Here is a 13,019-nt window from a genome sequence, read left to right on the forward strand (position 1 = left end):
GAAGCAGGACCAGTTACCTCCTGCACAACTGGCAGCTCAAATGTAAGTGTGACTTCCTCCTATATGTTCTCATTCTTGCACAGTACAGTTCTTAGCCCAAGATCTCTACATAGGTAACAAGATTTCAATAAATTTTGCTACAAGAAATATATGTCAAATTGGCAGGGAGCAGTTAACAGTTGTTTTGAGGCTCTTGAAATAGACCCATGAAGTATCAAAGCATTGTACTGCAAAGCATAAGGATGGCAAGGAATAAAAGGCTATTATCAAGCACTGGCTGATCTTAAGAAAGCTTAAGATATAGCACCAGAATATAGAATATCCAGCAGAATTGCTGAAAGTTGAACAGAAGAAAGCCCAGAAAGATGAAGAGAGGGCAGCATATGCCAAAAAAAAAAAAAAAAGATTACTTAGTAAGGATTCAATTTGCTTAAATACTGCACATTGATCATGTAAAGTCAATAAGACAATAGGAGTTATTATCTACATATGATCCCTAATGTGTTTCCTTTGACACCTCAGTTCCTCATTGTTTAAAGTTTAGAAAGACTGATATAGTTTCCCCTTTAATAAAATGTTACAAAATACAAAAACAAAGAAACAAAAAATATAAAGGTGAACAATAATAAATACTTTTTAATTTCTGCAATTGCTTGGCCATTTACAGTTCCCTGACAACATTCCTTCAGATTTTGGCATCCATGTCTGTTTTTCATCTCCAAACTCATGAATTTTAGTAAACTAGCACATTTTTCATAACCATGCAACTTTCATAGTCACTGAAACACACATACAAACGTCCCCTCCTTCCCCTACTTGTATACACAATGGCTACTTCATTGTGAAGTACTACATCTGAAAATCTCTGGGTGCACTAACTTATCTGTGTAAACATTAGCCTCTCTTCACAACATGATTATATTCATTTTCTTAATTCTAATCAATCAGCCATGGTATTCTCATGTATGTGCTTGTGAAAGCAAAAACTAATGCTGATGAGGAAAATTTAAATTAGAGACAAAAGGCAACATTGACATCAAGTTCCACTAAAAATTTTAGCAATTCCAAAGCTTCTTCTTTCTTTCAAAGAAGGTGTCTGAAACTCATGCTTGATGATATTCTCAATCTCTACCTTTACACCTCAAAATAACACTGGCCACTTCTGCTAAGGGAGATTCATTTTAAATGGTCTTATCTGTGAACTATTTATAATTATGGCTAGTTGAAAGTTGAGCTCCTGATAACTCTTAACTGTGTGGTCTTAGACATGCCACATATTTCTAATTTTATTTTCTTTCTCTTTTGAAAAAATGCAATACTAAGACCTATCTCACAGTGTGGTTGGGAAGATCTCATTACCTGAGTGTTAAGAAAACACTCTAAAGGGCTGAAAATATCTCTGTGAATATTTGCTAATTTAAGTGTCCAACATGTATTTCCCTTTTTCTTTGTAAGATCATCTAATTTACCTTTCATGTGTATAACAAAAGAAACAACATCTTTGAGGATTCATTAAGAATCTTTAGCAATTCTCTCCCCTGTAAGTACTGTAGCCTTGTCTTGAGGAGCCATGTCAAAAATATAGCTTTCCACATTGTATCTTTCCACAATGTCAGAATTTATCAAATAACAATAAATTTCACAGGCTAATTCAATCTTGTTGGCGTTAATTCACCAAGTGCTGCTGGTTTTTCTGGATAGGCTGAGCCCTGTTGGCAACATAGGTTAATTATGAGTGGGTGTGTGCTGCCATACTCCAGTGTTAGGTGCCTCTCTTTTATATGACAGAGGTGATGGAATTGCATTGCATTATCCCTAGGTCTGGTGTGTTCATTAAGTTCACTAGCCTGGTTTTTCTGATATGGGTCTAATATACCCATGTGTCCATGGTTCTTGATTTAATTTCCTAAGTTCAGAGGTGATAATCTTTTATTTGCATAAATAAATTATCTATCAAGCTGTCCCCAGGTTTGTGCTGGACAGCTAGTGGTTGTTTACTTGCACAAGCAAGATGTAGAGTCATTCTGGAATGGGAGATTTGTGTAGGACTGCAAACCTCCACTCAACCTTGCTAGCTTAGGTATTTAGCCAGAGGGAAAGTAGGAGCTCTGGGTTCTTGTCTCAGGAAGGTGAATTGCTAAAATAACTGAAAAGAGATTCAGAGAGAATCAGAGAGTGTTAAATCTGAAAGATTAAGTCATATGATGCCTGCCTAAGAGTTCCAATAATTTCCTTTCCCTGTTTTCTAACCTGCCTCAGCATCTAATCTGCATAAATTTGCTCTTAATGGTGCAGCTCTTGTTTAGGGCTACCTGTGTTCTTTAAACACATGTAGCGCTCACAGCAGTCTTGTGATGTGAATATCATTATTGTTACTGGACAAGATCAATTTAACACTGTCCTCAAGTTGACTAAAATTAGGACAGACTTCTGATTGGAGTCCCCTCACATTTATTAGAGAGTTTACTTTAGAAAACTTGAATTGTTGATTCATTCTCTGTCCCTTTGAGTTGTATATCTCCTCCCAGCCTCTTGCCACTTTCAAGTCCCAGGGATATCTTCTCAAAGGGACATAGGGGCAGCATCTCTTTGAAATACAATCATCACTTCTTTGCTTGTTTACCTTTTTCCAGTGAAATTTTTACTTTGACATTCTTCACAATTTTCCGATAAATTATTTTAGGCACAGAAAAATTGAGAAACATTATTCAGGTCACACAGCTAGCGAGTGAGTAGACTGTAGTCCTACCTCATGTGAGCCCTTCCTAGAATAGACATTGCTATGCTAAAAGCACTTTTGTACAAATCATTTGATATAGCCCAATAAAGTAGCCAGAACTGACCTCTCTATCTTTATTCTACAACTGAAAACCTAGAGAGGTTAAACACCTTCCCTAAATCAAACAGCTAGCTAGTGAATGATCGAATTAAATATATTTGTTTTTAGGTAGGCCCTCAAGGTTTAGGGTGCAAGTCTGTTATCGGAAGAATGGCCTTGAAAATTACTTTGGTTCTTGCTTCTGGAAGGAGATGAATTTAAGCAAGATGCAAAGATTCTGTAAAAGTAAAGATAAAGTTAATTAAGCTAGGAATACACTTTCAACAGACTGAAAGTGGGTTGTCTCTAGAACGAGAACAATGGTTTTAAGGTTGGAATATTTATTGAGAAACTCTTAACTTGGGTCATTTTGGCCCCTGGGTATTTCCTGCGTTTGGGTCATTGTCTTGTTAAGAAAGAATTGAGTAATTTACTAGTTCTTTCACTAACTGATAATTTCTGTTTGAAATTTTTAAACTTTGTTCTATCTAGCTCTTTGGTTTGGGTTTTTATGTTGTTAAATTTACTGCACCAGACATAGTTGATGTTTAGGATGTGGATTACTCTTGGGTAGAGTGAATTTAGCTTTAGGGTAATAGTGAACTTCAAAGCATCCTGCTGTAGCCCCTGGGCTCTGCCTACCTGATCTTAAATAGAGACTAGTGGAGTTGGGAAGTTGAATTACAATGACTTCTTCCTTTCTTCCTCTTGTGGCCACCATTTATGTCTAGCTGTTACCTATCAAAGTCCTTATCACTTTTTTGAACTGTCCATGAATCTAACTAGAGCCAGATATCTGAGAATGATTAATTTGAAATAGGTACCCAATGTTTGGATTTCAGCAACTCAGGAGACCATACACTCTCTCCATGGCAGCAAAGTATCCCTGGTCCCTCAGTCCTTATTCCAGCAGCCCCCTGCCCTTTTCCACCCAGCTGCCTCCATTGCCTTTTTGTAGTTCAGAAAAGCCATATTCTACAGTTCTCTTCACCCATATTATTTTCCTCTAACCAGCTCCCTGTGATGACCCTGGCATTCCCTAGCCTTCCCTTCAGCACTAACTTTGAACTTCATCTTGTATGTGTTCACTTGTCACTTTGTTTTTTGCTCAGTCAGTAAGAGTTTAGCTGATTTTCTGTGAGTAGCCTATTTCCCAGATTGGCTTCTCTTTCCTACGCAGGGTTTAACAGATAATGGAGACTAGAGATGGGGAGGGATGGAGTAGATCCACAGTAGAGATAAACCAGTGCTGAGAGGGGGGAGGGGAAATTCTTGAACAACACAGGGAAGGGATGTCATAAAAAGTGCCCCACTCATGTGCAGCAGCCACAAGCTCTAGCTGCAGTTGCCAGCATTTATTTATACAATCTTGTGATAGTCTGATTCCCAGGCCTACTTCTCTCATTGGGAATGGAAAGACTAACCCCTTCCTTGTGGGGCTTGCAGGTGTGTGGCTGTTACCGTCTAGGGCTACAGGTTTTTTTCTTTGCTTGGTAAAGGATTAAGAGGCAGCAAAAGTGAGAGAGTTTAGCAAATTTTTATTAGGAAAACAGAAAGTAAAAGTAAAAGCGGGACCTCCTCCAAGAAGGAGGGGCCAGGGAAATCCACACTCTGGGGGCATCCTTATGTTTCCCTTTTTATGCCCAGGACATCACCTCCCTCCTAGGGACATGTCTGGGGCGTCCTGTACTGGAGTAGGTGTCTTTTAACTCCTGCGTTCCTCCCAGAGTTTACACTGAGTACCCGGCCCGCGTGCCCAAGGGTGGAAGGGTCATGGGATTGGCTCCTCTGCCTGGGACCACAGGAGCAGAAGCCCGCTGCGTAAGCCCTGTAGGAGAAGTTCAGGAGCACGGAAGTCCCTTACGCAGACTCAGTGAGTCCCACCGCAAGGGAAGTCAGGAAAGAGAAGCGGGAAGGGCACGAAAATTTCCCGCCACCACTGTTGCCATCTTGCTTTAGCTGCCTATGCCCCACTATTTGTCCCTCATGAAAGCACAGTTGCTCTGATGAACCAGATGGTTTGTTACCAGTGCATAGCTCAAATCTGGGAGTGCTATGGAGCCTGCAGAGGCTGCACGCCATGTGTCTAATCTATTTTCCTAACCCCGTGTTAGGAAAGTGCTTGGCCAACCACGTGCTCCATTTGGGCACCAACATCACAGAGAAGTGGGAACTGTGTATTAGTCTGGGAACAATGAGCTTCCAAAGTTCTGACTTTGTACTCTATCATGTGAGGATGATTTGTGGCTGGGGAGGCTGGCAAGGGTGTCTGGTCCTGCTAGCTAGGTAGATGTTTTTAGGAGCAATCACCTATGCTTGCTCCTAAAAAGCTGCAGCACCTTTATAGAACAGTTGACATTCCTACAAAGATTATTGTTGGTTGTTTGAGATAAGGCCCTCCGGAGAAACTTACAAAGAACCAGCCAAGTCACCAAGTCACTCTTTTTAGTTAACCTAGTGTTACTTGCTGTGTGAAATGTTGTGGGCCAGTGTTGAGGGTTCTTGCTTCACAGGCCACAGACCAGGCTCCTGAGCAGCTGACTGACTTGTGAGACAAGGCTGGTACACAAGGTAGGATTTATTAGAGAAAAAGGAAAGGCTACAGCTAGAGCATTGCAGTGGAGCCCAGAAACCGGTGGCTCCCTGCTCAGGTGAAGGCTGGGGCCTTTTGTGGATGCTTTAACTCTGGGTTAGGGTAGGAGTTTGGTGGGGTTTTTTCCATTGGCCATAGATTTGCATGTGCAGGATCTCTTAAATGAACTAGTCTGTTTGCCCCTTATTGGGGGAACAACCTTGAGAGCATTCTGTTTATCAGCCCTGTGGTAGATTTATGAGACCACATATCTCCTCCTCAGGGTGCAGGAATGCAGATTTATAACTTCTTCTCAGGGTGCAGGGCTCATAGTGCTCTCCATGGGGGATGGGATACTCACTCATTTGTCCTTTAGATTCCCAGACCCAATACTAAACTTTGGTCATTATAACACTAATTTCTCCTCTCAGAAAGCAGTGCCCTCTGTCATTTTTGAACATAGGAAGCATGACCTTGGACTGAGCCTGAGCAGAATTGTCCACAGTCCTACATGTGATGATATCTTTCCTATATGAATATATATGAATTTCCCCGATAAAAGCCTATTATTGTTTTCTTTGTTTGGGGAGGTACTGCTTTGAGTATTATCTCCAGTGCACTCCTCACTTGCTGTAAGTAATAAATCCTTCTTAACTCTTACATTTTAGTTGTGTTTACTGGTTTTGAACTTTCCAAGGGGCTATTCCATTGTATTTGCTTATAGCCCTCCTTGGTTTCCAAAGAAGGACTTTGATTCCCGGGCTAATAATGGAACCTTCTTCAAAGGTATCTGATTCAGCATCTCAGTTCTTCAAAATCTGTTTTGTACTGGGAATGGGAGGGAAGAAAGATGCATTGTTTCTCTCTTGATTCCTGTTATTGCTTGCATGAATTTATCAGTTACTCTTCCTAGGATGTGAAGTCTGAGAACCTAGAGCCTGAGGAAGCCTCTAGGAAAGAATGAAGTTCATATTGGCCATACCCTGCTTCCAGAAGGCGATCCCACCTTCAGGTGGAGACACTTCCTACATACCTTCACTTATCCTTTTTAGTTTTCAGTAATAGCTTCTGGGTGTAGGAATTGCTTCACTGCGTAGTTATCAGGAGCTTTCTATAGGATTGAAAGCCTCCACTCAACCTTGTTGGTTTAGGTGTTTAGCCAGAAGTAGAGTTAGCATTCTGGGTTTTTGTCTCATGAAATCAAAGAATGAGCTCCATGGATAACTAAGGATGAGCATAGAGATAGGAAAGTTTATTAAGTGAAAGAATAGAAGCTCCCATGGAAGGGAGGGGTTCTGAATGGGTTGTCAATGACTCTGTGGTGTCTAGGGGCTTTGCCAGAGTAAGGTGTTACTTAATTTCAAATGCCTACTAGTTATTGAATGGATGCAGGTTTATTGGTTCCTTTTATTGCCATGTTCTGAGTGAACAATAGAGTTTGGAAAGAGTTCGTTTTCAAACTCTGGAATAGTCCTGAAAGTGCTTCTTGTTTGCGCCTTCCTTTTGTATAGTGAGCCTTATCTTGTTTTGCTCTCCCATTCTGGAACACTTGCTTTATGGAGAAACAAGAATGAAAAACATTCTGTGATTAACTTTCTTACTTTATTTTATTGTGTGACTCTCAATTAGTTGTTAGACCCTTTCTCTGCCTGCCTGGCTTGTTCCTTATCTCTCAGTCTCCTGGGCTCTTTATATGAAATAATTTTCTAGTCTCTTTTGTCACCAAGACAGCTTTTCAGTTCCCCTCAGTTTGAGGAAACAGATTTATTCTTGGACTCTAGACCTCTGAGCTCTCTTAAAGTATTTACTTAAGAAAATTTATTGGAAGTCCTTTATCCTTTGGAGTTTCAACTCTTCTTCCAGTCTTTTTCCAGTTTTGAAATCCAGGAGTGTCTTTCTCTAGGATCTGAGAACTATCTCTTTGAAGGTAAACATTACTGAAGGTAAGGTCCCATTTTGCAGGTAATGTGGTAGGGAAGGAAGAGTTGGGGCCCTAGGGTGGAGGAATGTGAGGGGCCTTCCAAGCTATTAAACTATTTCCTGTCATGAAGACAAGAGAGTTTCCCTTTGAGTAAGGCCAGTAAACACAGATGGCCTCCAATTCTGCACTTAAAAATTATCCAGCCCTTTAAGTACTGTGCTTACCTTGTGTTGAACCCTAACTCTTGAGACTGAGAGATCTCTGAAAGGGTTTATTGAGCCATTACAGGTGCCAGCCATAAAAAGCTGGATGAGTTTTCTTTACTAACAGAAGCAAGATTACACAATACTTGGAAACATGTCTGCTAGATTTAGAGGTAAGAGCATTTTAAAAGAAAAATTGGGGAAGGGAAGGCATAAATTGTTTACATTGTACCTACATTGGCTATATACACAAAAGAGAAGATAATCCAAATAGGACCAAGTTTTGGGATTGGGGACAGTCCCCAAGGTAAAGTAGTTCCTGCTTCTGGATTGGCTTGGATTGTAAGTAGAATGTGACTGTGCCTAGTGCATGTTTACCTGGGTTTTTTCCTAAAGGTTTTTTTATATACATTTGGAAATGTGGAATAGCTTTTTATTTTTGTTGTTGTTGTTGGTTTAGCCCAGAGAGGTTAGGTAATTAACTCCCTTGTCTCTCCCTTTTTCTATCTTCCCACTTGTAATTAAATTTACAACATCCATCACAGAATTTTTCACTTATCACTCAATATCCAGACATAATCTCTGCCCTCCTCTGCTATTACTAGCAGTAATCAACTTCTTCCTGTTTGGCATGTCTGATGTGATTTTGTACTTTTACACTCATGATTGTGATTTCCTTCAAATTTCCTCCAATTCCTCTCTTCTGGTCTTCACATTCTTGTAGTTTATTAGGTGATCAAGTAATACATTACTGGAAATGTGTATCTTACCTCTCCCATTCTAAAATTTTCATGGGGGAGAAGTATGTCTGAGATGTTTTATACCACATACAACCCAGCATAGTGCTGAACGTGCTCAAGTCTTTTCAGCAAGCAGAACATGTTTCTCTCCAAAAAACCTCAGCTTTTAAAAAATACCTTTAAAAACATGCCATAATCCAGACATGGTGTCATGTGCCTATGAGCCCAGTCTGAAGATGTGGAAGTATGAGGATAGAGAGCTGGAGTTAGCCTGGACTACATAAAAAGGTCCAGGCAAGCATGGGCTACATAGTGACAAACAAACAAACAAACAGAGCATGGTACAATTAAAAAATATTTTTATTTGTATTTTTTTCCAGTAGAAAATATTGTGAGTTTTTTGGGTAGGCCAAGAGGAAGGACCCTGAAGCCAGCTCATCTATTTTCTTATGAAGACACAACATTTGGGGTAGAGAGGATCTGTGCTTAAGTGGGAGGCCCTAAATCAATCTCTTTGGGTAAGATTTCAAGAAAAAAAATAGGACTCTGGTGTTGTGGGAGATTTTCTGGAATTAAACTAGGGGTGTATAAGAATGGATAGAGATCCAGAGGGAATCCTTCAGGGAGTTGTACCAAAGGTTTTGAGGCTGAAGTTAGGATTTCTCCTTCCTTTTAGTTTGAGCCCTCTGAGAGCATTTCAGTAGCAACCTTGGATCCCTAGAATTAATCCTCCTTAAATCTTTCAACTGTCTTCAGCATTGTCAAAACATGGGAGAAGTTTAAGTCTTTATCCAGTTTATTCCTGTCCATATCATGAGACATCAATGCACAGGGAAATGAAGTTATGTGGTTAAGGTCTTTCTCTGTGCATGCATGCAGCTCCCACCAGCACTGGGTACATAATCCAGCTCTCTCCATCTGGTCTTCTTCCTGGTGTACCATGCTGCCTTTCTCTACTGAGTTCAAGGGTGTGGAGCTCCAAGGAGCAGAGGTTGCATGTTGAGGGTGGTACAAACTTCCTTCAAGGAGAGGTGGGAATAGACTTGCTGCTCTTCCATCATGTGGTGGTGGTGTGGTGGAGAAAGCCTGCAATGGGAATTTAAAAGAAACACACCCATTTTTGGCATAACTTTGAGTACTGAGCTTGGTGGAAATGTTTCCCATATTATAAGTAGAATTTAGGGCTGGTTATGTAGCTCAGTGGTAGAGCACTTGCTTAGCATGCCCAAGGACCTATATTCCATTCCCAGGGCCACAAAAATGTTTTTAAAAGAATAATATTTAAAGTTTTAACAGCATCAGCAGCAACAAAGTCATGTGGCTTAGGTTTTCTGCTTTTCTCACCATGAAGAGAGATTCTTGAAAGACTTAACCACCTTATTCTTCTATTCTTATAAAAGTTTATACTTTTGTCATTATTCTTTTATGTTCATTTGTAAGGATTACTGAACGTTGTCATAGAAAATCACAAAACTACCTCCAATTCATGTTCTTCAGCATGAGCTTAGCCTGACATAATTCACCTATTCCACTACCAATGTATGTTTCTGTTAATAAACATTTCTGTTGTCATTCTCAATAGGTCAATCTCACATTTTTACTATGTTCTTCAATTTCTCTGCCTCACTTTATTCAGTGATGACCCCACAACAAAAGAAGACAAACCACTGGACAATTCTTTTTTTACTTCCTCTGCAAATAACCCATAGAACTGTATTCCCACCTACCATTTTTTTTTTTGCCTGCTTTAGGGGTGCCTTCTTTTCAAGTGTGAAGCTCTGAGTTCCAACCCCAGTCCCAGAAAAAAAAAAGTCTTTTTTATAAGGATAAAATGATTTTTAAAATCCTGAAGTGCTAAGGATTGTGTCTGACATGAAGCAATCATTTCATTTAATTGTTATATTATTATATGGTAAAATCTCACATCAAAGAGAAATGCTGTAGTTGCTCACATAGCTCCAGTAAGTACAAAACAGTGTTTTCGGTTATCCACCATTTGTGGATATCAAAGATTAGTTTTCTTCTTTGTCCTGTGCCTTACCCCAGCTTTCTCAGCTAATCCTTCCTGTCTTATCTCCCACTGCCTCTAGAAGAGCTGACCAAAGAAACAAACAGAACCAAAAACCAAACCTTTCCCTTGGCTCTGCCTAGTCTTAATGTGGCAGAGGCCAAGTGCTTTACATTCTAGCAATAGGGCATCAGTAGAAAGGGCTCTGAATTTGAAATTCTTGAGCAAGGTATAAATTATGAGGAATGATGAGAGTCATCCATTCCCAGGATCTTGAAGGACAATGAAGACCTCTTCTTTGGCAAAGGACTGAATGAGAAAGTGGGAGGAAACAAGCTACTGGATGGGAGGGAAGGTCCTCTTTTAACAAAATGGTGTCCTAGTGCTAATTCCAGAAAGGCATTTGCCTTATGCTGATCAGTTAGAAAAAAAGGGAACTCCCTCTTAGAAGATGAAGTCCCTTGAGATTATTTATGACAAGCTCAGTATGACTGGATTCTAACTCCTATTCACCTATGCACCTGGGTATCTTTAGGCAACACACAAACATCCAGTTGAACACTGTAGCCAGCTCAGTGTTGCTACTATTTCCTATACATGCTCACATCCCTCCCACAGGAGACAGCAAGTAGATTAACACCTGGTGATTGATTCACACCTGTAATGGGGAAATTACCATTTTCTATAAGAAATTGAGATTGAAGATGCAGAGTGGGACTTTCTCAGTACATCTGAGGAACTGTTCCACCTAGCCCTGCCTTTGATGCTGGTTAGTGAATTTCCCCCATGCCATATTTGCCACACAGGAGTTAACTTTGATAGCACTAACCTCTTTTCATAGCTACCTCACCTTCCTGTGATCTTTTAAAGGATGAAAAAGGACTGGGTTGAGAGAGATCGTTTATAGTTTTTAAAAAGATAATTAAGCAAATTCATGCAACACTAGAATAATTTCTGAACTACTGTGGACCGAAGACTCAGCAGAAGACTGCCTCAGAGGAGGTCTCTTATTCTTCTAGGTAATCAAAGAAGGGTAATTTATAAAATATTTTTATCTTGTACCTGAGATTAGCACATTTTGTTTCTAAAGTTAATGTATTTCATTGAATCTGATAAACCACCTTTGATAAAATTCCTAATTATTTTATAGTCTACATAAGAAGGCAAAAATGACAATTGGCTGACACCATCAACTGTAAGATACATCTTGACTGCAGGCATGTTAAAATGTGGAAAAAAATGTGTGCCTTAGAATCATGGAAATGAAGACTTTGTAAGCACAATCTCCCTCGCTGGGATGAAATCCCAATACATCGGCAGAAAATAAATCTAGTAGTTTACTTGAAATGTATAACTCCCTCACAAGTCAATTTTAATATTTTTGAATGTTGAAATGTAGGCAAAGTGTAGACAGTTCTGTGAGAAGAGGTGGCACACTGGGCATTGCATAGATTCTCCCAGAAAGCCACAGCTGTATTGATTCTGCAGAGCCTGCTTTGCTGGACATCTTGGTATTTTTTGTGGGAGGCTGACATCTGCTGGACAAATAACACTAAAGCAAAGCTTTGTATTCTAGAGCAAATTTAACTCTTGGCAAGGTAATCTAGCTGTGAAATATATACTACACATTTTCTATTTGGATTTGGTCAGTCTAGGAGTGAATTTCCTTCTCAAATTTTGTCCTCTGTGACTGAATTTGAATGAGATTTCAAGTGAGAATTTACTCTGAGTATGTGAAAAATAAAGCCTTTTGATATTTCTTATTGTCTGCAATAGACTGTTTATAAAGATGGTCCCAACATTCCTCCCATCTCATATGCCTTTTGTATACTTTGATTTTGCTTCTTCATTAAAAAAATAGTCTGTTTTCCATATTTCTGAACCAAGGTTGCTATGTAGAAGGAATAGTGTGTAACTTTCCAAAGAATTATTGCAGCTATTGTTTTTACTGAATTTCCATGTAAGAGAGACAGGGTAGGTATTGAAGGATGACATACTCAGCTGTCATTCAGTACCAAGGTACCAGACACATAGGTGGGCCCTTCTTTGTTGAGAAAGGGTTTGCTGTACAGCCTAAGCTGTCCTGGAATTATGGATCCTTCTGTCTCTCTCTCCTGAGTTCTGGGATTACAAGCATGTACCACCATGCCTGGCTATACAGCCTATTTTAATCCTTCCAATCAAGCCATCAGCCAAATGCAGTGGCATAAATGAATACAGGAGCAATGCAAAAAAAATGTACCAGACAACTCAGGACCATTCTTTAAGTAATTCCATTTTTGGTTATGCAGCAATTGATACCTAACAAATACCCTAGTAAAGCTTCAAAAGAAGATCAAACAACCATGTCCAGTCCCCAAACTAAGAGATTTATATTGAACTTTGTTGGGCGGATTGCAGAAAATAGTGACTTTTAAAATGCTTTCCACACTTGAGAACTACTAAGTGTTTTATGTCCAGGATTACCTTTTCTAAAATTCAGTATCATCTATGACACCATTATTGTTATTCCGATGTTATATTTCCTTCAGCAGATACTCTCTATCTTGTGTTAAAACTCTATGCAATAATATAGTCTAAGTACAGGTATATGTGCAAATATCTTATTTTCCTGTTACAAAGAACAAAATCAAAGTTAACTGATTTCCTAAAGATCATTGAATTAGTATGGATGAGGTATTTGATTGCTCATTACTAATTTATTTTTAATATACTTTATTTTTAAGCAATTATAGGTTCACTGCAAAATCGAGCAAA

The 13,019-nt window shown here is 39.4% G+C and overlaps 1 protein-coding gene across 3 annotated transcripts in view; it reads right to left on the reverse strand.

Moving 5' to 3' along the window:
* Nucleotides 1-8,596: 8,596 nt before the first annotated feature.
* Tespa1 (thymocyte expressed, positive selection associated 1) overlaps nt 8,597-13,019 on the reverse strand; it is a 35,350-nt gene continuing 30,927 nt past the window's right edge. For 2 of the 3 annotated variants that reach the window (XM_020154855.2, XM_020154854.2), the window contains exon 12: nt 8,597-9,340. In XM_020154855.2, the coding sequence (XP_020010444.2) occupies nt 8,978-9,340 (363 nt within the window). In that variant the 3' untranslated portion in view covers nt 8,597-8,977. The remainder of the gene's footprint in view (nt 9,341-13,019) is intronic. The other variant, XM_074083557.1, reaches the window with a different exon arrangement.

The sequence above is a fragment of the Castor canadensis genome, chromosome 8 (genome assembly GCF_047511655.1).
Source record: "Castor canadensis chromosome 8, mCasCan1.hap1v2, whole genome shotgun sequence".
Classification (NCBI taxonomy): domain Eukaryota; kingdom Metazoa; phylum Chordata; class Mammalia; order Rodentia; family Castoridae; genus Castor; species Castor canadensis.